This window comes from Carassius auratus, chromosome 19 (genome assembly GCF_003368295.1).
Source record: "Carassius auratus strain Wakin chromosome 19, ASM336829v1, whole genome shotgun sequence".
NCBI lineage: Eukaryota > Metazoa > Chordata > Actinopteri > Cypriniformes > Cyprinidae > Carassius > Carassius auratus.
Window position 1 is genome coordinate 17,455,626 of NC_039261.1, and position 26,311 is coordinate 17,481,936.

A 26,311-nucleotide genomic window follows, 5' to 3' on the forward strand; every position below is an offset into this window, starting at 1 on the left:
GAATGACCAAAGAACACCATAACATTTTCATAAAAATCCTCAGTATGATTTAAGCATTTTATCCTAAAAATACTCCGGGTAAGTAACTGACGTAAAACACTTATTTTCCATAAAACCGAAGCGCGCTTGCGTCAGAAATGGCGCGTTGACGTCATGGGCCGAGGTGAATATTAGCTGTAATTATATTGATAAAATAACAGCAAAACTAGCTTAATTTCACCTTCGGTTCTTTTTTTTTTTTCATGGTCTACATAGTCTTTGATCTACAATCACAATTTTCATCTATAGATACTATGTATGGAACAAGTATATATTCTATAAACACAAATCGATTATTCTGAAGCAGTGGTTTGATAATGGCATCATATTGGTGGATCAGTTATTTAATTTAAATGGTTTTCTTTTTTCTTACGCTGAGTTCTTTGGCACATTATAATATTCCTGTAACACCAGGGGTTTATGCCAAAGTTTTGGGGGTTATTTCTCCTGAAGTTTGTATGTTATTTAAACATCAGAAAGGAATACACATCCAACAGTGGTCTCTGCCAAATATAATACAAGTTCTTAGATAGGCAATATTTGTTTACAACAGTTCCAAAAGAGCTTTATTTCATAATTTTACGGTTTATTTATATTGCTATCGCCTGACAGACAATATTGCTTGGAAAAAGGTTTGGTTAATACTTAATCAATATTTAATTACAAACAAGGTAAAGGAAGTATCATTCAAAATTATATACAGGATTTAGCCAGCCAAATATTATTTGGTAAAATTTAAATCTGATTTTTGTTTTAGATGCTCCTTTTGTGTCAGTTGGCCTTAAGTGGTACTTTTTTATTATACATTATTTTGGCATTGGCCTTTTGTTAAACAATTTTGGCAAACATGTCTGTGATTTTATTGTACAATTATTGACAGTCATTTGGTTTTGGAAATTTGAATTATTTGGTATCTTTGAGAAAAGCACAGTAACCATTAAATATCATATCTACTTAAATTTTCTTTTCTCCACACAAATCTTATCAAATGGCTTCAGAAGAGATTTTATATATATATATATATATATATATATATATATATATATATATATATATATATATATATATCACACTGATCTTATGAGATAAAGCTTAATAGATTACAGCTTATAGACAAAAGATGACAACTCATGATTGTGGAATACTAAGAATTGCAAAATGCATTGAGTGTGTGTTTTGGGTGGGTGTGTGTGTGTGTGTGTGTGTGTGTGTGTGTGTGTGTGCGTGTATTGTCAGGAGCTGCTGGGCGAATAATTGTGTTTGAATGACTGAAAGGTTGATTGGAGGTCCCAGAGTGTCCACTAGATGGTGAAAGAGCCTTTAGGTAAGTTTTCACCTTCAGACAGTCTTGTCTGTTGGCCAATACCCTGAAACCATTCAAGATATTTAGCAGCCTAGACATGTTTCATTCAATTTCATTTCATATCAAAGCAGTGTTTTGATAGCAAGAGAATGCAATATTTGCAGCTTCTTAATTAAATTTCAGATTAGGCATTTCTACTTGAGCTCCATTCGGGTCTAATGCTTGCAATTCAACTTACACCTGTTTTGAGGCTGAGAAGTCCATGTTTTGGTTCCAAAATACATTCTTGAAAAGTGTTTCTAAATGATGTGAAAATGGAACGCATCATCCAGTGTTTTTTTTATTTATTTTTTTCACACCTATAGAAATATACATGCATAATTCATATTTTGTCTGAATTGAGCATAATGTATCTAAACCTCTGTATAAAAGATTAACATACGAAGCTTGTAGCTCAAATAGCGCGCAGTGGCTGAATTATTTTTAAACGAAAATTTACAGCCTGTTGCTTAGCAACTGGAAAACCAGCCCTCCATACCTGCCAAGTTTGGCAAGTTTTCACTGCAATGACTAAATTAATTAATTTAGAGTAATGATAAGCACTTATTGGTCTTGCAGAGCTCCCAGGGCATCTTCTGCTGCAATCAATAACAACGTAATTGAGCAAAACCCCATTATCTTTCTAAATAACTTTATCTACTTTGCACACAGGGGTCTGGGGTGATTGTGGCTGGCTTAATATTAATTGAAAGTGTGTCCAACGCTTTACAGTGGATGAAACATCTTCAGCACCCGTTTGTTTGGAATTAGTGTGCTAAATGACATCCGAGTTACAATTTCAAGGAGGACATCCTATTTTATTAACAGATTCAGTTGGGACTTATGACGTTTCTGTTGTTATAAACTGACATTCACACAATTCACAAATTACAATATATTATGAATATAATAAGGGAAGAAGTTAAGTTGCCCTGATGCTGCTACCACAGTAGCCGTTCTGAATGGTTTCCAGGATCAAATCTCTTTGATTTAATTATTTTTTTATGATGGAAAGCCATCAGGCCGTACTTGAAACTCCAACTGTTTATATTTCACCCAGAAAGTTGGCAAAAACATCTAAATCCAAAATGATGATGCACCCGACAGTGCAGTGTGAAAATTAGCTTTGAAAAACACTCGGTATGTCTGCTTGATCAATAGGCAAGCTTCCTTTTCACGTTATTGACGTCCTGCAGCCCACCCATGATTTGAGAAAGGAGTAAAAGTAGGGAAGACAACAACAGCAGTTGTACACTGGACAATCGTTTTTTTCTTTATTTTTTGTTTCAGTTCATAATATCTGTTTGTTGGGGTTTTTCTTTTTTCATTTCAACTTAAAATTTTGACACACTTATAAAAGACAGCATCTGCATAGAGTTCTCATCTTAAAGATCCATGGAGAAAAGAGGGAGAGAGAGAGCGATTGTGAGAGAAGGGAGGAAGATAGCAAAGGGTGTTAGGGGAGGAGAGGGATACTGGTATACGCCACACTAACCAAACAGAACAGCAAACAGTATTACAAGAGAGGGGGGAGAGAGGGACAGTTATGTTGTTTGTTTGTATCTTTTTCCTTTTTTTTTCTTTTTTTTACAATACAGTACACACATACACACACAGAAAATAAAAGACAGAAGTTTCAATTCAAGTCAAAGTTGCAGGAATCGATTTAATTTCTTCCTTCCCATCCTTGGTGCCCATCTCAATGTGGTTTCTGCCCTGAATGGACTTTCAATGAGAAGATGTTTGGGGACACGTAAAACGACAGCTGGAGCCACGGTTAGTGGCTGGTGTTTCTCTCAACTCCCAAAATAATATTGAAGTCAGCATTCTTCAGTGCTTTCAAATGGGTGTGTGAGAAAGCCCTTTTCTTTGTATTGCACAGACAGGTGTTTTGCTTCGGTTTGCTTTGAGCCTTATTGTCTTCCTACTGTACTTTAAAACGAAAACTTCCAAATCCCAAGAACTGCGCTCTTCGTATAAGAGCAGAGCTCATCCCGCGTGACCTTTAACTAGAGCATTTGAGTTTAAGCCATGCTACAGTCTACGCATGCAAGGTTTTCTAACCGACACTGATTATGAAAGCGTCCAAACACGTTCCACGAAATGCACAAAAATGCCACTATTTGTTCTAAATTTGCCATTGCCAATGTGGTGGACCTCTGCAAAGAAAATTGTTCAAGGTGCCTGGAAGCTACGGATGGTGTGCATTTGACCTGTAGACCTATCGAAGGTGTACATGGAGGGAAGCACTTTTTTCCCTCAGAGTTGAACCGGTAATGGCTCTCTGAGGTAACACAACGTATTGTATTGAATCTGATGGTAAAGCTTTGTGTCTTTTCTTCGGTATAGAGCACCCTTGACATCACTGACAGTGTCAGATACTGCTTTAAGACAAGCGAGCAAGCGGTCGGCCGCGAATTACTGCGACAAGGGCAAAGAACAAGAAAATCAATCAATCTCACAACTTTGACAGGAACTATTTTAGTAGTTTTATACATGGACATGCAAGTCATTTTTTCTCTCTTTGAAATATTTACAATAATTACAAGACAAAGGTTCAGTTCAGATTGACAAAATCGCGAGCATTCAATAGTACTACTAATATAACACAACTTCTCGGGATTCTTTAAATCATCGCAGTTATATAATTCATCACATTTGATAATGATATTATTCAATTATGTCATCCTTATACAGTATGCTTCCTGTTCTAATTAGAATAGTGTTTTCATCACATCATTACAGGCCATTCTCTGTAATTGATGATCATTTTGCTGAAATCACATTTTGAGCACCATCTCCACAAACCGTTTCCTCATTCTAAATCTAACACTGAAACAAGAATACTGGTATAAAGTTTAATGGGAATATAGATCAAAGGAATGACACAAAAGGGGATGAAATTAAGGAGGATCATGGCTAGGGCTGTTGAGAAAAATCACGATCGCAGGTCTTGGGCGCTCATTAGCCTTGGACCGAGAAGTCGTATCAATTAACGTAAAAGTCTTTGCTATAGCACATGTGGAAACCAAGCGAGCATTACAATCTACAAAGCAGTCTACATAGCAGCAGACGGCTTCGTCGATCATGGCGGAAGTTTTCTAGCTTTGTAGTGTTGCCATTCACTCGCCATGTGGATTGGGTTTTTTATTCACCTGCAGTGATGAGGCACTCAACAACCCCAACCAAAAAGACTATTATGCAATTAAGCTCTAAAAGGTACATTGTTTTTTGTTTGGTTTTAATATATAATAGTTTGTAATTTTCACTCATTTACAAAATGCCTTCTCAATGTGCTGTGTTATGCCAGTGCTGTCTGGTCATTTCAGTGTCTGAGTGACAAACATCCAAAAACTGTTGAAAAATGAAAATAAGACAACTGAGAAGACTTTCATCCAGATCTGTGCCCATGTCAGTATACAGATTTTTTTATTTATTTCATTTTCTTTTAACCAGAGCTGATCTAATGTCTACGTCTAATGTATTGCCAGCACAGAGGAAGCAATGCAAGTGAGTTGAACAAGGGGAAAATGGTAACATAAACAGCATCATTGAGGGGAGCAAGAAAAAAAACAACATACAGTACACAAAACATTTGAACATCGTTGGGGGATATTTGTTTTGTACGTAGCTGTTTTTGGAGAAAGTGCTTTAAAACGAACAAGCTTGTGTAGTATACATTATACATATTGTGCAGAATGAATAGAAACATAAATAAACCTTTATATATCAAGAACCTTGTCGCTGAAAGCGGTGGAATTGAAAACAGTCAATGAATATGCAAGAGAGTTCACAAGATTCACGGGCAGGGTGGACTACACAATACAGTCGACTGTAACATTGTGCTCTGTACTCGCATAATGCTTTGGCTTTTTAGTCTTATTACTTTTCTTAACATTTGAATGAAGTCGGCACAGAACTGGAGCGTTAGAGCTGCATACCATAGACCTGCAGACCAGAGAAGCCCCTTGCGGCTCCAACACCAGACGAGCACACACACACACGCACGCACAACCACACACACAAATGCTCATGCTCACATATACAGCAACATGTACGTAAAAAAGGAAAAAATCCCGAAGGGACAGGGCACGCATACATGGCCTTTTGAGTTGCGCAAATCGACACTGCAGCACACGACTCACAATAAAGAATAGTCTTACGAAAGAATTCACATATCATCACTACTTAAGCACAACAATCAAGTTCGGGAAAACATCGGGGGAAGGAAAAATGAACAAGATGCGCAAAAATTATTTGTACCCAGAGTGTTTCCAGAGGGCGAGGGGGGGGGCAAATACGTTGTTTTACACTACAGATGTGGTTTAGGAACAAAATACCCGACAACAAACTGATTTTTGTATTCATGTGCACATCCACAGGGAACACATTCATGGGGACCACGGTAAAACTCCAGCATCGTCAGGGTCATGATGAAATAGGCAGCAGAACTAGTAAATTAAGTCAATCCCCCCATCCAACCCTTAAAGAGTCTTAATAAATAATCATAAATTAACAAAACAAACATATTAACAAAACGGAAAACGGTACAACCCAAAAAATGTGGCGGCATACAACATTGTTTTCTTTGATTGTAAAGTGCACACATGATCGAGAGCCATGCAAACTAACAAAGCGAAAGTTGCATGCGTTAACAAATAAGGGCCTTCCAGCTATATCGTCTACTAAAAAACAACACCGACATACATATTTACCTCATTTTACCATACATGTAAGTGATTTGACACTAAATACACAGAAGTTTCAAAGAAAACATGCTGGACATTACTGGAATGATTAAAGCAAAATAGTCCCGGCCCTCTGCCTCAGGCTTTGTAAAAAGTGTACAGTATTTATCCCCAGAATCATTCCTGTTCCCTACTACTTGCTTTGGGTAGGTAAAGGGATGGTGGGACGGGGTGGGGGGGCTCCTGTTATATATTCTATAATGAGCAGTACATAGAAAATGAAGTCCGTATTGAGAAAAGGATTGCACTTTCAGAGTTGGACATCATTAACATGAGGGTAAGGGCGTTCTAAGGGTGCAACGAATCTGAATCAAGCCGAGAGGGATTCTTCATCAAAAGAAAAAAAAAACCCAGGGCTAAAGTTTTGTTTAACATTTTAGCCCTTGAATTAAAAACAAGCAGTACATAATTAACCAATCTGGCACTTTCTCTCCACAATGGAAAGGATGCAACAAATTCATGATGCAGCTGTTTGATTTGTGTTTCTTGAAAGAAAAAATATATATATTTGGACAAAATCGAAGCGTCCTATTCTAAGCAAAAGTTATCATAACAAGATGTCGTCTCTCTGGGCGTTTAGAGCTATATTTTAGTTATTTCATATAAAGTTTGTGTAAATGTCTTTCCATTTAGTCGCTGCATAATAAGTGTCCTGACCATCCGTACAAATTTCTTCAATTGAACTGAAGAATGCATCTACAGGTAAAGATTTCATCAGATAGCTCGTCTGCACTGCACCTACTCCCATATGATATGTAGAATTTAACAATAAGGATCTAAGAGTGTCTATCACGTCCCCGTAGTTAATTTTATTACTCTCTCTTCATAAACTAGCACCAAGGTAAAACGTCAAGCAAACTCCCAAAACGATCCTTCAAAACCAAAACGGTCATGTTCAAGCCCATCCTTTATATTATAATGTAAAATATAAATGCAATTTATGTAACAAGGCAAATTAAAAAGCACAAAACTAACATAAAATAAGGAAAATTCATTTCAGCAGACCTAGCTACCCTCCAAAAGATAATATTTAGGCTAGGCGTTCCTTACAATAAATCTTCTTTCAGAATCTTTTCATAAATTAAATCAAAAAGCAGGGGCAAATCACTGTCTAAACTGCATAGTTCAACAGTTTGCGCAATGCCACGCTATCTATCCTGTAGCTTTCGTAAAGTGTTAAAATGAAATGTCCGTTCCCCCGCTGCCTACAGCAAATGAAGTAAAAACTAAATCATCTTCATGTACAAGCTTGGTGATAATCACTTCCTCTCACAATTTGAAATGTGTGCTTCTTAGTTCTTTTTTCTTCGTTTTTTTTTTTATCGGTTGCCCACAGTAAGTGTATTAAGACTTGCTTTTAAACTGCAGCACTTCATCGGTAATGAGCTAATAATGTAACGATGAGAGATTTCATCTAAATGCAAGCAACCACTCGGTACATTAGGCCATTGAAATCTGACTAGAACTACTATCTATAACATCTGTGCAGTCGGTTGGTTTGTATTTGTAATGCTAGTATGGTTTACCAAACACCATGTTCTGCCGGAACGGAAAACAATTTAGCAGTTGCTGGCACTGTCCTGGAGGCCCCCCCAAAAATGAAAGCAACGCTAAAAAATAAAATAAAAACAAAAATGGATTTTTATTCCTTTACAGGTAGTAACCCATGTGCTGCTTTATGTTCAATACATTTGCATGTACAGTTTGTAAATATTATATTGTATTTGAACCCACTTTCGTATATATTTAAATCCGCTAGTACATAACATCTCCTTTATTTATTTTTTTTGATTGTTTGATTTTTTTAATATTCGATTTTTACCCTACCCAACCCCCGTTTTATGACAGTTTCCTTATCTCGTGTTTAAGTGGATAAAACACTCAGCTTTCCAAGTGTTTGTCTCTCTTCGTGTCGTTTAGAAGCCCAGGGTTCCTCCGATAGTGGACGCCAAAACCACTCCCAAAATTACACAGCAGATGATGATCATGATCTTCTTCTGCAGAGGGTAAAAAAGGGGGGGAACGAAAGACAGAAAGATAAACAAATTAAACCACAAATCCTTTATCTCATCTAGCTACTCTGTTGCGATAGTCAGCTAATCTAAGTAGCATCACCTCATCTTAACCACACTTTAAATCATTAAATGAAGCCATTAACAATTAAACCATTACCAGAGTAAATCATTAAATCAATTAAATGTTAATTAAATTATTGATGAAAGGACCCACTCTGAGATGTAGCCCCTTTGATGTAGCCTTCATCTGAGAAGGTGGTGATTAGATATTGTGGAACTGTAAAGGCTAAATACACTAGAAACTGCACATGTATTGAATGTCATGGAGGGAAGCTGCAAATATTATATTGTGCCAAGAAACGTGTGCCAAACTAAAGTAACTAAATGGAAATGCTTGGATGGGCATGCAGATAGAAAACCACACAAGTTGGAAGCAAAGAAACATCTAAGTTTTTTTCTGGTGATCATCCATCCGACATATAAAGGGACTAAGCAATGTCTTTGTTTAGCGAATTGTGACCCTTTGTATTGCAAGTTAATAACCTGAAAATAATTGCAGATCGATCAATTATCCATTGAAACTTGTTTTCATTGGATAAACTGCAGTTTATATCACACAATTCAGTCCAAATTGTAAAAAAGTACCAATTTTGAAATAAAAAGTTGCAATTGCTTGTTTTAGTTTTTACTTCATGGCGGAAAGTGGCTTCCATAATTAACAATTCTTATCTATTAACATTTTACAGTAAGATTTCAGTTGTTAAAATTAGTAATTAACACTAGATAAAATAATTTCCATATTAAGTTTAACCAGCCGTTAACTATTAGCAAATATCCATGGGGCCGGTAAGAATCTAACCAGCCCATTTCTGCAGTTTGACTCCTCAGAAAGCGCAGAAGTACGTGGCATAACACCAAGAGTCTGCAGTTTTTAGACAACCACTGCAATGGCTGTTAGCCAGTAAAACTACAGCAAAAAATCTAGGAACAGACAGCATCTGTTGAAGAACCAATGAGTGCCAAAGGAGCAATATAGTTTTTCTCTGGATGGTTTGAATGGCTTAGGAATAATTCTCTTCTATTACTCGTTTTTGTGCATGACAGCTTATGACTGCATTCTCTACAAAGGCACTGAGAGCATGAGTCATTGTACACAAAGGGCATAATACTTAAAGACGTCAGGTGTAGCAGCTGACGGTGTTTTACCTTGCGTGCCTGACTCTGGTATTTGACAGCCTTCTTGGTGTCAGAAACTGCTCTCTCTACATAGTCCACAGAGTGTTCCACGTTATACTCAATTCTGTCAATCATCTCTCCCTGTGAATGACAAAAAAGGCACTTCAAACAAACGTCTTCACAATAGGCACACATTTACGATCACTGTATGCAATGCACAAATCACACAAAGGCTGTTTCCTGTTAGACATACTTCTGTGTGTCTAGTTTAAGTGTTGCAGGCTAAATTTTTTGTACTTCATGCAGCCTGATTTCAAAACCCACAAGCAGTGATGCTTGAATGCCCTTAACCCCAGATTGATCCACGGGGACTGTGTCGTGTAAATAATTTCACCTGTTCTTGGTCGTGGAGGAAGAAATAAATTGCTATCTGTGAATTACATTTGAAAGTCAGCCTCACTTTGCAGCAAAGTGTACTTCAAGGACGTGTTTTTGTCTAGCCAGTGTTCACAAACAGAATTTTAAAATAGTGTATAAATATCTATCAATGGGGTATCGTTTTTTTTAGCCTGATAGATGAGGCATTTATAAATAGTATGGAAATGAGCTACATGAATTAAAAAAAAACATTGAACATGCAAGCAGTGTAGTGCTATTTATAATTAAAACACATCCTTTTAAATTTGTTTTCAATAATTGAAATAAAAAGGATATAACATAAATATAACAATTTAATGGGAAACTCAAGACAATTCACCAAAAATTAAAATGCTTCATTTGAAAAATCATTTAATGTTTAATTTGCAAAAAATATTTGGCTTAATTTAATGTTATAAAAATGTAAAGATAAGGAATAAAAATGACAGAAAAGGCAAAAAAAGAAAAAAAAAAAGAAAATCTACCTTTTGTGTTCCACCAAAAAAAACAATGTTTTCCGTAACTGTAGTAAAGAAAAAATAAATAGGAAAACGTAGATGAAAATGCAAAAAAATTGAACAAATTAAAATATTTAATTGGCAGCATTTTAAATGGTTGGACATGAAGACCATTTGAAACACTAAAACCAAAAAAAATAATTAAAGATATAACTAAAAAATATGAGAAAAGCACACAAAATTACTATAAACAAATCTAATTGATTTAAGTTTAAAGAAAATGTAAATTAAAACTGAAAATCTAAAATTCTACATATTAACAAACAAAACTACAGTGATATAAACAATACTAGAAAGGCTGCACACAGTGACATATGGGTCTGTAAATGATGATAGGAATTTTATTTTGTGTTTTTTAAGTAAATTCTTCTGATACTGGCCATGATAATGTGAATATAAAAAGAAAATCTCAAATCAAGTCTCATTTGTATGCCTCTTTAACAGCTTTTTGGAAGGGACTTTTGTGAAGCAAAAACACCACTAACTATTTTCTTCCTCCTGTCATTTTTGCTGTGGTGAAACGTGTCATTTTTCTGTGTAGTACCTGACTCTCCACCAGCATGGCCATGTCCACAAACATGTCGTGCAGCTCACGGATGCTGTTCTCCAGCTTAATGATCTCAGTGTGTCGAGTCTCAATCTCATTTAGTGCCTGCTTGGTCATCTGGGAGTCCATTTTGATCTGTTACATGGGAAATACAAGAAAACATGGCAGGCGGTCAAGAGCAAGTTACTATTATTAAACAAAAATTTGTACAGAATTCATTCCTAAAATGGCAAATGGTGGCACAAAAGTGCTTCTAAAGCGGCATTTAGGTGTCTTTACACAGACTGTGTTATGCTGCTCAGAGGTGCCATGAATGCATTCACACAGCAATTCCAGGGGTCTGAGCAGGAAAAAAATCAGCATTACATCTTTACACAATCAAGGTGTAAAGATGCCTAAAGACTATAGGCTAGGTTGTAAAGAAATATTTGAATATGCATCACTTGGAAACCGATGTGGACATCTGCACTCTTAAAAAAAAAAACGGTACCTAAAGTGGGTTTTTGCAGTGATGGCATATTGAAGAACCATTTTTAGTTCCCCAAAGAACCATTTGTTCTCAGTGTGAAGAACATTTTAATGATCTAAACAATCTTCTGTGGAATGAAAAGGTTCCGTGGATATTAAAATACGCTTTTGGACCTGAGGAACATTTCGGTAGTTCCTAGAACTATTGGCGGAAGTTAGTGCTTTTTGGCGCGTTCGCACCGCAGGAACTAGGAATGTATTTAGTACTAGGAACTCCATTTGGGGGAACTAATTTGTTTTCTACTGCAGAATAGTGTATAAAACAGTCCTATAGGAACTATCAGTGACTCATTCTGCGCTGACAGGCCAAACACATACGAAACCCTGTCTACCCGGCATAAAAAAAAAGCGTTGTGTTCTTTTCTCAGCCTCCTATAACACTACAAGTTGTCATAGGAGATTTAGTCAGATTTTCGTGTTCTTTCAATCGCATAAATTGTGCGTTTACATTTAATCTTCGTTATCACGAAACCCACAGCAAACTAGGGCTGGGCGATATATGAAATCTCAAAAAAAAAAAAAAAAAGATATTGTTTTTACGATATTTGATATGTATCTTGATATGTTGGCATTTGCATTTAAATAAAAAAAACTGGGGGAAATAATTAAACAGGGATAAGGAAGGTGATTTTTTTATTTTTTTACAAGTTTTTAGCTAAGAGCACAAGTCTGTCTACTGTCTCTGGTTTAAGAGAAGCTATGTGACATGAAACTATGTTCACACTGCCACTTAAGCCCCTCTCAGATGGGGAGCTATTTGCTAAAGCACATGGGTATTTCTTATATTAATACCAAAGATTCATACACTCTCTCTGTCTATATTATGAAAACCGGTAACTCCTTTTAGTAATTCCACATTGCCATAGCCTATGTTTCTCTATTCACACAACAGTGACTGAGTTGCATTTATACAGCGACCACAATCACAAACAATACAGTCGAGATCTCATGACAGAACACAGACTGGCTGAATGACGCTTTCATTTAGATGCTAAACTCCAGCTTTGATTGTTTTTCAGATCATCTGCAGCGGCGCTTCCGCAATGAGGAGTGACTGTTTGCGTGCAAATGGTTGCCAGATTGCTTAAAATAAGCAAAACACCAGGAAAAAATATATCTATGTAACAGCGAAGCTCTGATTCAGGGATTTGAACTTGATATCTGGCAACCGCACTCATGAGAGCTCACGTAGTAGAAGAGTGTAGAGCAGTCCCAATAACATGTTACACTTTTTGGACGTTCAGCACGTTCTTTTGGGGAAGTATGCTTGAATTTGAAATATTCGATATTCATTATATTTGGAAATTTTACATCATTGTCAAAATTATTACAAATTTATCGCTAATATTCGATATATATCGCCCATCCCTACAACAAACATAAAAAAACAGCTCAGAATGGGGCGTCCTCCATTCACTGGTTGTTGACAATTGTAAATGTTCGAATGTAACCAAAGAAATGAACTGAGGGAGAAATTTGTTCTTGGAACCACCCTGCTGGCTAGTTCCTAGAACTACGCAGTGCGAAAGGATCTAATGTTCTAAAATAGAACCATAAAGAACCAATAAAGAACCTTTATTTTTTAATAGTGTTGGAAGTCCACAACGCAGCAGTAGCTGTAGAAATCACACATTTATCTTCCACGGAAACATAAGTCATAGATTACTTTGTAAAAGATCAGTGACTATTAAAGGGTTAGCTCACCCGAAAATGAAAATTAGGCTGCGTTTTACTCACCCCCAAGGCATTCTAGGTGTATATGACTTTTTCTTCTTTCAGACGAATACAGTCAAGAGTTATATAAAAAATATTCAAAGCTCTATCATTGCAGTCAGTGGGTGTTGCATTCCTTCAGTCCAAAAGAAGTGAAATAAATAGCACCCTTCAAGAAAAGGGGGATGAACAAAGGTCTCCCGTAGCGAATCGATGCATTTTTGTAAGAAAAATATCCATATTCAAAACATAATAATCACATGAATCTAGCTTGCGCTCACTGTTGTAAACACAAGCAGTTCTGGGGGAATTACGTATGAGGTCAGCTTTATGGGAGTAAAACGCAGCCTAATTTTCATTTTTGGGTGAACTAACCCTTTAAACTTACATCATCAGTGAAGATAGCAAGCTTCCCGCTCTCCAACATGTCTTCCAGCTCCTCATTGGTAGTTGTTCTTCCAGCTGATTAAAGATATTTGAAGAACATGGTATCAGTTTGTGGCGTACCTGGTCATTTTTGATGAGCACTGGAACTGGTCATATGTTTACTGATAAAATGTATATCTTGAATGCTGTGTTAAAAGTGTTTCAAAAGCAAATACATGTTCCAGTACTGTGGAGGCTGTTTCTCAGCTTGTGTTTGTGCGCGTGGGTTGCAGGCATGTCAGAACTCACTAATTTCCAGTTGTCTCTGAATGCGGTCCTTGCAGCGGTCCCTGTATTTGGACTGCGTGGTGTTGTACTCCGTCATCACCTCCACAAACTTGCGTGACAGCGTGGAGTGCTGTGGGATGAAGGTAAAGATGTGCAGGCGTCAGGGATGTGGAAGTGTTACTGCACATCGCGATGTGAATGCGCTCTCTGACAGTAGGGTAATGTGGAGGAACAAGAGTGATTGTTGTGAAATCGGGCCTTGCTTTTGCTGCAGTTTGAGAGATTACCGCTCTTGTTCTGCTTCTGGACAGCAGATGGCACTGAGGAGGGTGTTTGACAAAGCTGCTCAGTGGGAGGGCAGAGGTCACAGGAAGTGTGCCTGTCTCTAAAACACCCTGAAGGCCAGATTAGCATTATTTTGCTGAATATAGTTTACATAACAAAAAAAAAAACGTGTACAGTTTTGAATATTTCTTGAGCACTTCTTTCATATTATACATTATTCCCATATGAAAGACACATTGGCCCAACAAATGTTTTGAATTTCTTTAAAAAAATAATAAAAAAAATTATGAACTATTTTTATTAATTTTATATTAATTTTTATTCTTATTTATTATATTTTAATGTTTTTTTATTTTATTTTGCAATTTAATATTAAAATACGTGTGTGTGTGTGTGTGTAAAAAAAATATATATATATATATTATTAATATGTATAATATAATATAAAATTATGTAACTTAAATTTTTTTTTAGTTATGGTTATATTTGTATGTTTTTTATAATAAAGTATGTTTTATTATTTTACATTTATTATGGTGGTAATGTACATTTATGAATAGTGATATCAATGAAATGCCTTACTAATGGAAGACTTTTTTACACTATTATCATCTTATCATAACCTATGAATGATAAGTAACTTAGAAAGATGATAAAAAGTGAGACTAATATTAGGGAACTAATATTGTAAAAAAAAATGAATATTGAATTTAACCATGCAAAAGGTGTAATGTTGCTTGACAAAGAAAAACTAAATTGACAAATAAATCAGTTAATCTTTGTCAAGTTCCTTCTCTTGTTAGGAATATGTTGTAGTGTGTATTTTACACATGACATTAATTTGACTGAATAGACTGTTGATTATCATTCGAAGAATAAAAATACACTGGGGTTTTTAATTACTTTCATACCTGTGTCTTGCGGATCCGCAAATCTGCAGATGATCTGTTCAACCCCTCCTCTTGCTCGATACTTTGTTCGATTGCTGCAGAATAGAGAAATAAATGAATTGTTCTAGCAAAATGTGCTAAAGCCATAGCCTCCTGAGCACACCCTATAGATTGACTTTTCAAACAGCAGCTGTCACTCCTGCTGCAACAGTTACTGAGGTGTACAGCAACTACAACATGATCAAATCCACCCATGGCACTGAAGTCATTGGCGGACCGAAAAGTTACAATGGAAGTGCATACACACTAGGTGTCAGACAAAGTGTCCCAGAGTAATAACAAGTCCCTTAATCTCAAAAGAACAATAGATCTCAATGTCCACTTCAGCAGACAATGGGATTCACACTCCGTTCAGTTCTAATGGAGCCCAGCACACCATCAGCAAGAGTGTGCATGAAGTTGCTATCATACGGATCATCACTGTTGGTTACTCGCATGTAGAAACAAATAAAATAAAATAAAAATCCCATTTATTGATTTTTTGTTTGTTTCTTAAACATTAGATGCATAGTATATATGAATATACAAGTTATTATTACATAATAAATATAACAACTATTTATTTAATAATAGTAATAGAAATATATTATAAGAAACTTTATAACTCTAACCCCTCACTCTATATATAATAAATGTAAAATACAGAAATATTTTATATATATATATATATATATATATATATATATTAGGGGTGTAACGGTTCACAAAATTCACGGTTCGGTTCGATACGATACACTGATGTCACGGTTCGGTTCGATACGTTTTAGATACAGCAAAATGTAAAAACATCTCAACTTTTCAGAATGCCGCAAGCGCACCGCGGGTCATGTGACAAGAACCAACCAATCAGCTTCATCCTTTCCCGTAACAACGTTGAGAGCTCAGCCAAGATGAAGGAACAGCTGATCATAGTTGTATATGGATTGCAATTTTGAAATAAATTTAGTAGCAGAGCTACTGCAAGCGATTTTTAGAGCTGCAAATCCATTTATCCTTCGCTGAAATTTCCGCGTCTCATGGAGAGAGCACGTCATTGTTGCTTAGCAAAGACAGACGCCTCATGGGCGCTTCTGCCCGAGAGCTTTGGAAAGGAAACCACTCTCTTGCCATCACCATTATAGCTTAAAGGGAATCCAAAGTGCACCCAAACACCAGACCTGTTGGTTATTGGAGGATCTTCTCATTTCTAGTCTGTTAAACGCATTGGCTATTTTGCAACGAGCCTTCAGCGCGTACTGAGTGAGCGAGCGCCTGCTGAGTAGCCTAACATAAACATATAAGATGGTGTTTTTTTCTTCTTCGGGAGTGTCAGGGGCGTTGCCTGTTACGTTGTTTGGGTTATTGGGCTACCTTGTTGAACGCATATCATTATATTTCTCTCTCTCTCTTTTTTTTTTTTTTTCAAATATAATTAAATACTCCAACGAACCGTTCGGTATACATAATGCGTACCGCGTACCGAACCGAAAGCGTCGTACCGAACGGTTCAATACGAATACGCGTATCGTTACACCCCTAATATATATATATATATATATATATATATATATATATATATATATATATATATAATACAACAAATAAAACTAAACGATTAATAAAAATATTTATAAAATAATACATTTATAAAAATAAACGTATAACTCTAACCCCTACACTATATTTAATACATTTATTATATTATAGCAAATAAAAATAAATGTATAACCCTAACCATTACACTATATTTAATACATTAATGTTTTTTATATTATATTATAGCATAAAATTAACAAGTAGATAATAAGTGTACAATAAGCATTTATTATAACAAATATAAATGTACAACCCTAACCCCTTACCCTATATGTAATAAAAGTAAAATATCTAAAAAATAACATATATCATATCTAAATAAAATATTGTATATAATATGTAATATTATGTAAACAATAACAAATAAACTAAACAAAAAATACACATTTATAAAATAATACAAATGTATAAAATAATACATTTATAATGACATATAAAATAATTCATTATAAAAATAAATGTATAACCCTAACCTTTACACTATATTTAATACATTTATTTTATTATATTATAGCAAATAAAAATAAATGTATAACCCTAACTATTACATTATATTTAATACATTTATTTTATTATATTATAACAAATAAAATTAACAAGGACATAATAAATAACAAGCAAAAAACAAATTATATAATAAATAAATAAATAAAAATAACATTTAGTTAAAGTGAGTAAACATTGGTTCATTTTAAAAATATAAATAAACATATAACCCTAATCCCTCACGCTTTACATTGAAATATATTGTTAAAAAAAACATATATAGAATAGTCGATAATAAAGGGTTTGTGTTGCTATCAACCAATCAGTGTTGTGTTGTCATAATATAATTATTTTATTCTGGAGAGATTAGTCGCATGGCATTTACTGCTCAGGTAACTGGCTCTAAAAAAACTAAATCTGAAAACAAAGCTAGTAGAGTATCAGTCATACTTCTGATTGATCGACTGCTGGTGAGATGAATGAGAATGCTGACTGATAGCTCTCTCAAGTTATTAGACATTGATGTAATAAAATCAAGGACACTCATATTGTCATTGTGTTAGTTACTGAAAAATATTGTGCTTGGGGTGAAGTGCAACTTTTTGTCTTTTCCTGAGCGACTTCAGAAGGAAAGCACTTCAAAAGAGATTAGTCAAAAGCCCTACTTGTTAAGATTTTTCTTTTGCTGAACGCCCTTGGCCTCAGGTGGCTGCCTTCAGAATCAAAGATCGTTTCTAAATTAGCCTTGCCTACGTGATGATGAAGGTTTCGGAAGCTTCAAACTTGCAAATAGTCCTGAACTTTTCTAATTTTCTCACGCTATAAATTCAGAGTCAAAGAACACCTTAAGAATATACATCATCTCAAACTGATCTCCGATCTGTTTCTTTGTTCATATATACAGTAGGAAATTAGTTATTCCTTAATGTATTAGAAAATTGAATGTTTGACTGCCACATCCACTACTTTTACAATGATTTAAGACTTTAAAAGTTCCAATAAAGTTAACATTTCTGGTTTTATACCTTTTAATTTAGAGCGCACTTTATTGGCTGTCTTCTTAATGTCAGCTGTGAGGTCCTCCAGCTCCTGCTTGGTCTCTGCAGGAAATACAAAAGAGAAGGAGTTTAAATGCATATCATTTAGAGTTCTCAATGTTAATGAGCTAGCTTGCATTATATATAGTGTACAAAGTTATGTGACTATATAGATGGATAGAAATCAATTTTTTACATCTTTTACATCAATCAATTCATTTTTTTACACTTGAGAACACGACAAAAATATAGATGCACTACATTTGCTCTTTTAGGACTGGAGGCTCTTAGCAGGTCTCGGGTCATGTAACGTTGGTGCTCTTTTAAAGAGGAAAGCGAGGCGTCAGTGGTAAAGCGCTGGATGTGTGTACAGACTGCAGGCTGCAGTCATATGTTGATTGATAGTTACTGCAGTGCCATTCACTCTCTGGACTCCACCTCAGCCTTTTCAACTCCCACCTACACACGCTCCTCTCCTCTGACTAATCCAATCCCTCGCTGCTTTCTCTCATCACAGTCTGATGACCATCACATTTCTTAATGCCAATATCACTTTATCACCAGCGAGCTTTTATTAAGAGGAATAATGCACTTACAAATTCATGCTGAAATATTTGCTATATTATTTATGACCCTGGAGCACAAAAGCAGTCTTAAGTCTCTGGGGTATATTTGTAGCAATAGCCAAAGATACATTGTATGGGACAAAATTAGTGAATTTTCTTTTATGCCAAAAATCATTAGGATATTAAGTAAAGATCATGTTCCATGAAGATATTTTGTAAATTTTTCTACCATAAATATATAAAAAATGTAATTTTTGATTAGTAATATGAATTGGTAGGAACTTAATTTGGACAACTTCAAAGGTGATTTTCTCAATATTTCGATTTTTTTGCACCCTCAGATTCCAGATTTTCAGATAGTTGTATCTCGGCCCAAATATTGTCAGATCCAAATAACCCATAAACCAATGGATATTTTATTTATTCAGCTTTCAGATGATAATAATATATGTATCTCAATAAAAAAAAAAGACATTTAAGACTGGTTTTGTGGTCCAGGTTCACATATGTGCACATTGACTGTCAGCGATTTTAGTTTCAAATTTTTATCCATTGAACTGATGTGTTATGCATTTCATATATTCATGTACACAACATATTATCACAAAATCAGCTAGGTTGAGGGATTTAGACAAGCCCCATGCTTCAAATCTCTCGGCGCCTCCTCCTGGCCATCAATATTGTGACTCCTGCTGATCACTTTCAGAGGGATGGACCGTGGGCGGCGGGTGGGAGAAGAGTGATAAATTATACGTCTATACATTGTGCTCCATAATTAATCACTTTGATTGTCATTTCATAGTATATATGGGCAATTCCTCTATTAGGGGAACGTTTCTGTCCCCATGGATGATTGCTTTTTTAACTTTTAAAGGATAGATCGTAATAGCTTGTAAGGTATTAATTGTGTCCTTAATGACTTTTCCCTCAATTTTAGGACTGCCGAAAGCTAATCTTCCCAGAATTCCTCCATTCTCCTCTTTAGTAATCCGATCATTAGCTTTTGGTTATACTGGGATTTATTGTGAACCGAAGGAAGATGTTGAATTGACCAAATTGCTAAATGTATATATTTGCATATGAGAAATATATGTATTTATCATAGACTGTATAAAAACTTGGGCGTAGTGTTCGTGAAATCACCCGTAGGTTTTTGAAAACCTAAAGTGGGCGGAGCCATCACCATCTTGGCAGCGCATCACTGCGTGTCATCATTACCATATAATCAAAAATGGGCAAAGAGGCGGGAGCTGGTTGCTGAAGCCACGCCCACCTAGCACAACTGTGGTGACAGCCGCGGCAATCCACCTGTCACTCAAGTGGCCAAACCCTTAATTATACAGAATTTTAAAGCTTAATTAAATTTAAACGGACAAGTTATAAAAAAAATAAGCCCCCCCCCCCCCCCCCCCTCAGTTATCATGCCGCAACATTAGCTAAATAGACCAAAACCACCAGTCTATGGGACTGACTCAATATATACAGTATATATAAAATCAGTTACAAATAATTTAATAAAGTCATTGATAAATATTGATAATCTGCATGTAAATCGTATTTCTTATTTTAGATAAATACAAACTTTAAAAATAAAGAAATTATTACAATTTATAAATAAAATGTAAAAAGTGATTGCTTTTTGAGGTTTAAAAAAAAAAAACATATTTCCAAAACGTATTTCTTTTTCCAGAGAAAGAAACTTTTAAAAATAAATGTAAAAATAAATTAAATACTTAAATGATTGATAAATATTTTTGAAAAGTCTCTTTTTTGTTTCTTTTTTAAGTACGTGACTAACAAAACGTTATTGAAAGCACTTAAGCAACGCTGTCATGTAAAACAGCAGATCTGTTTGGACACTGGTGTGTGTTAAAGTGCTGTAGTCAGGGTGTGGCCGGTTCCCGTCCATCGATTTAACAAAAGTGTAATGTATCTCCTGTCGCATCATAATATTTGCACACCGCTACACTATTGTTGTGCTTACAGCTAAATGCGGCCCTGCTCTTTCACGCTCTATGAAAACAAGCCATCGTCTCATGTCAGCTTTTTTTTTTTCTTTTCTTTCTGCTCATGTGGTCGAGAGATCGATCTGACCGATGACACTGTTTAACATGACATCTAACCAGCACTTTAATAGCTCTTGAATGTGATTTCATTTGTATTGGTTTAGCAGCACCCACAAATTTGCTGAAGCAGACCTGTTGCAGAAACATAACAGGTTTAGTACTCGTGCAAAATTATAGAAAATCTACCTGGTTATTAAAAATGTTTGTTTCTCAAAATATTAAAAAGCTTTACAGATTCTGTCTAGACCAACTACTAACTACAAACTTTATAATATTTTTTCAGCTGATGTTTATTTAATGAGAATGTACTAGAGATTAGTTATAGATAAACGAACTGCATGAACCTGAAATTCTGTGCAGCATATGGCGTTGGCTGATGTCTACCAAAGATTATGTAATTTTTGCAGGGTTATTTGTTATTTCTGGCTACCACCTTCTGCAAAATATATTTAGCACAACATTCTAACAAATACATACTTTTAAGTTCGCTTCAGAAAATCAAACATGCAACACAAATCCTCCAGACCGCAAATATCGACCCCCAGGATTGGAAATGTAGAAATGCTAACCGTCAAATTTATCACCCCTCAGCTAAGTGAACTACGCATGGCTCATTTTTACCTGCTAACGTCACTCACCTGCTGGGCAACATGGAGAACATTTAAGGGCACTGCGCTGGAACTCTGATGGCTAATTTAGTCATTTAAGCTGATTGGGTGAAATGCATTAATGAACTAGGACAAAGAGCTAACCATTAGTCACCCGTAGAGCCAACAGAGGTTACAAATTCTGCTCAAGGTGACATCTGCAGCTGAAAATCTTTTAACAATCTGGCTTTTTTTTCACAAATGTTGCTCAATGTTTAGCTTTGTACAGTAGCACTTACACAATAATGTAAAAAAACTAGGGTGATGTCAGTTAAGGGATCATATAAAATGCTTTAGTTGTGCGCCGGTGGTATCTTAATGGAGAACTTGGGCTGCTAACATAGATGTTGCGGATTAGCATCGGGCAGTGTTGACCCAGAAATGTTACAGAGATCACAATAACACTGGATCACTTGAGGGCAAGGGGGATGGTATTGCAGCCTTGGTTAAGGATCTAAGCAGCAAACACGCAAGTTATCTTGATCCCAAGTAGAGGTGACCCAGCAACTGAGATTATATTCCTGTCATTGTATTCAAAGTTCGGATAAAAGGCATCGACTAAATGAAAAATGACAGAGCAGTGTCTGTCTTTGCTTTTTGTATGGATTCCTGTGACTGAATTCAAAGCCTTGGCAATAAACCTTGAATACTTCTGTATAGTGTTAATTTCGTCACCTATTATTTATTTAGTCTTAGTCAAATGTCCTTGTTAGTTTTAGTCATTTTTAGTCACTAACATATCTTTTTTGTTAGTCAAGTTTTAGTCGACTAAAAGTCTTTTAATTTTAGTCTAGTATTAGTAAAAAAAAAATGTGTCTTTTTTTTAAATAACAAATTTTTACTGAGATTATTACTGATAAACATTTCAGTAAAAAAAGTGTTTCACATATCTCAAACATTGGTTAAATGTCATAATTAAAATTAAAACAAAATACACTTGTTGAATGATTTTTGTTTCTGGTGTTCAATTTCTGATTTAGGAGACATATTCACAAATCATCAAAACAAAAATTACTTTATTGATACTGCTTTTAATCATAATGCAAAGACCGGTCATCGGGACATAAGCTGTCATGTACAATAAAAGAGTCTGCGCAGTGTCAGGAAATATAATTTAACACAAAAAGCCGGCCTAGACGGTGGACTTGAGCGGCGTGTGGACGAATTCTTTCTACGCACACACTATTTTATTTATTGATAACACACAAATATGGAGCCTCTTCCTTCGACCTAGCATGTCGTCGTCGCTCGTCACTCGTGTTCGCTTCGGGTGTTGTGGGTTCAGCAGTTTCGTGTTGCAGCCACAGGAGTATGAGACCTGTAACTTTAGCAACAGCGCGAAGCCGCGGACTTGTTCTGAATATTTTAAAGACGTAACAGCTAATGAAAAAGCAGAGACGATTGTAGGGCGAAAATGAAGAGAGATTTTATCTTAGTTTTTATTTTATACAAAACATTTTCGTCTTGTTTTTTTTCATCCACAATGCATGTTAATTTCGTCTTAGTCATGAAAAAAAAGACATATTTCGTTCAAAAAGAACATATTTCGTCTCGTCTCGTCTGACGAAATGAACACTACTTCTGTACCTGTTATGCATGTGTATGTATAACATTAGAAGCTCAATAAATAACAAAAACACACACAATACTACATACACTGGAACTGAAGCAGAACAATACAAGAAAAACAACTGATGTTAGACATAAATGACAATTTCATCTTATATATTTACTCCCATGTCGTTAAGCTGTGTGTAATTTTGCGAAACTCAGAAGTAGATCTTAAGCAAAATGTCTGGGCATCCTTTTTCATATAAAAGACAGTAGATGGTTATTTATACAACCAAAAGATACCATAAAAGTAGTCCATAAGACTACCAAAATGATTGATTTTGCAATTTTAGGAGCATGAGTGTATAAATCACCATCCACTTTTATTGTCCCAAACTTTTTAATTTTGTCTTAACTTATAATTTAAAGTTAGATATTTCAGTTGTCTCAACAAGTTTAAGTTCATTTAATTCAGTTTAAGTCAATCATGAACTTATTTTAATAATTTCAAGAAACGAATTACAGCAATGTGTATGAAAAGTACATCTTGGACGACATGAGGATGAGTAAATAATAAGGGCATATTTTGGGTGCACTGTTACTTTAAGAATTACTTTTATTTAATAAGTTCTCCATCTCTCCTCGGGTTTCTGGTTCACACTGACACAGATATTGAGACAGACACTCAACTTCCACAGGTTTCCTTCATCCTTCATGCAGCATGGTGAAAACAGACAGGGAGGAGAGCAACATAAAGAGAACAGAAAAAAAGGAAACAGAAAAAAAAACAGAAAATAATGTTCTTATGCATGCATGCAACAACTTAACAGAAACAAAGAAACCATGCAAAGAAATCGCATGCAGTCGAATGTATGAAACTGAACCAAAACTGTCAGACACAACTAGACTTCAATTATTAAAGATTGATCTATAGCAGATGAGTCATTCGTAGGCTGTGGATTTCTTGAACTAAGCCAGGCAGCTCAGAGGGCACACTTGGTTCAATAAGGCAAACAGCGTTTGTGGCAAAATGCCATTTGACAAAAAGGAACTGCAAAAATAATGACTTTGCATTTAGTTTTAGCCACAATTGCTTTTTAGCAAAAAAGTTGGATAAACGTATTTTAACATCGATAATGAGAACTTCACGTTTCTATCTGTCAATTTAGAAGCAATATTTGAGTACCTATGCAAGTAACAGATTGAACGGAAGAATATTTTCTTATATATAATACCATTGTAACTTCACTGATTTTAAAGTGGACTTACTGCACATGCACACTTACTAAAGAGCTGCTCTGTCAGAATGACCTCACACATTAGTCACAGACAATACGGGAATGACTCGGACACTCGTAGACATTTGCTGCAACTGAAGACTGTTGCTGGGGAAAGATGAGCTGAGCAGGATTTTTTAGCAACATTTGAGGACTGAAGAAAGAGCCTCTATAGATGCAGTGTGGGCTGGTGCACTATGAGGTGTGTGGGCTGGGTCTAACAAACACTTAAAGTGATGTGGTGACAGAGCCTCTTTTGTAGAGTGGGTGGTGCAAATGTAGGTATTGGAGAAAGGCTTGAATAGGCTCACCAATGAGCTCATATATCTTGCCACACAGCTGCAGTGTAGTCATGGAGCTGGTGCTTTCCAAATGTGATAAATACTTTATAGATTTTGCAATCCTCGCAACTTTCATGCATTGTGACAGTATGCTAATTTTGCTGGAAATTTAATCAACCTCAGGTTATCCAAGATAAAGATGAGTTTGTTTCTTCATCAAAACAGATTTGGAGAAATGTAGCATTGCATCACTTGCTCACCAATGGATCCTCTGCAGTGAATGGGTGCCGCTCCACTCCACACCACTCCAGTCCATCAGTTAATGTCTTGTGAAATAAAAAGCTGTGTGTTTGTAAAAAAAACACACAGCTTTTTATTTTATTAAATTTATCAAAACGAATCCAAAAGTATAAGTCCTCTATCCATGTGAACATTTACTCCAGTAAAAACGTTGTCTCATCTGAATTAGGGGAGACATATGCATAGATCAATCAGCGTCTACGAGCAAAAAAGGTTCTAAAGAAAATTGTTGGTGGATATTTTTTAAGTTAAAATGCATTGATGGATTAGTTAAAACACTGTTTTTTTCTTTCACAAGACATTAAGTGATGTACTTGAGTGATGTGGATTATTTTTGGATTACTGTGATGTTTCTATCAGCTCTTTGGACTCTCATTCTGACGGCACCCATTCACTGCAAAGGATCCATTGGTGAGAAAGTAATGTACTGCTAAATTTCTCCAAATCTGTTCTAAGATTCAAACTCGTCTGCATCTTTGATGGTCTGAACGTGAGTGCAATTTGGTTTACTGAAAAATTAAAATTGTTCATTTATTCACCTTCTGCACATAAAATAGTCCATATGACTTTGAATTTATTAACAACTTCAGTTTTCATCTGTTCTCCATGGAAAGATTTTAAATACAGCACAAGTGTTGTTTTTTTTCTTTAATAAAGCACACGCATATTTTTATGTCACATTTATGTAAAGAAGGTGAGTTAATTATTCATCTTTGAATGAACTATACCTTTAAGGGCGAGCAGTATAGTAGACGAGCCAAATATATCCAGTGCATCACTGTTAATGTTGAAGACGTGGGTGCAGGTGATTGCTAATGTAAAAATGTGTCATCTTGCCCTGAGATAAAGATATACATTCACAAACATGTCTTCACGATGTGTGTTTCCATGTGCAAGTGGATGGATATGGGGAAGCAAAAATGTCAAATTTGCACCTTTTTTTTTAATACTGAATGTCTGAGTGTCTCACTGATGAGGAGACACATACAGTACATCAGTGTCCTTACAAAAGAACTACCTTCTAGGCAGAATGTTCATTTTTAAACCACATTAAATGCTTTTTCATAGATGCAGTGTATACGCTGAGATGGTATTTTGGATAAAACGGTTTGCTGATGGCTGGAACTCACTTTCATCAGGATTGGGTGCTGCTAGGATGGCACTGTGCTGCTTCTTCACCTGTTCTACATCCTCCGACAGCTTTTCAATACAGCCACGGATCTCCTCCACCTGTCAGAAGAACATGCGTTAAATAATGCATCAATACAGTGACATTTGAATCTAATTGCATATTGTCATGCTCTGTGACAAATAATATTAAATAATGTGGAAAAGTTTAATATAATAGTATTTTTCTTATTAAAATTCAACTATAAAGTAATCAACTATAAAATATTTTATTATTTGAATAATACTTCTGTATCTTATATTACAGACACCATATTATATCTTGTCATATACTGTAGAAACTAATTTGATATTAACATTCATTTCTATTAAGTAAGCATGCAGAATCTAAACTGCATTAAAGTATGAACTGCATAAAAATTACTAAGTATTAATGCCGGAAAAGGCTGGAATACACATCTTTTG

At 35.5% G+C, this 26,311-nt stretch overlaps 1 protein-coding gene and 1 long non-coding RNA gene across 3 annotated transcripts in view; one reads left to right on the forward strand and one right to left on the reverse strand.

The window, feature by feature from the left end:
• LOC113119687 (uncharacterized) overlaps positions 1-26,311 on the forward strand; it is a 46,400-nt gene that overhangs the window by 5,594 nt on the left and 14,495 nt on the right. For both annotated transcript variants that reach the window (XR_003294503.1, XR_003294504.1), the window contains exon 2: positions 1,276-1,363. This is a non-coding gene — a long non-coding RNA (uncharacterized LOC113119687). The remainder of the gene's footprint in view (positions 1-1,275; positions 1,364-26,311) is intronic.
• LOC113119657 (syntaxin-1B) overlaps positions 2,632-26,311 on the reverse strand; it is a 44,359-nt gene continuing 20,679 nt past the window's right edge. The window contains exons 3-10 of the mRNA XM_026289274.1: positions 25,849-25,948; positions 18,019-18,093; positions 14,894-14,967; positions 13,719-13,827; positions 13,432-13,505; positions 10,800-10,937; positions 9,351-9,461; positions 2,632-8,126 (exon numbers count right to left, since the gene is read on the reverse strand). Of these exons, the coding sequence (XP_026145059.1) occupies positions 8,046-8,126; positions 9,351-9,461; positions 10,800-10,937; positions 13,432-13,505; positions 13,719-13,827; positions 14,894-14,967; positions 18,019-18,093; positions 25,849-25,948 (762 nt within the window). The 3' untranslated portion in view covers positions 2,632-8,045. The remainder of the gene's footprint in view (positions 8,127-9,350; positions 9,462-10,799; positions 10,938-13,431; positions 13,506-13,718; positions 13,828-14,893; positions 14,968-18,018; positions 18,094-25,848; positions 25,949-26,311) is intronic.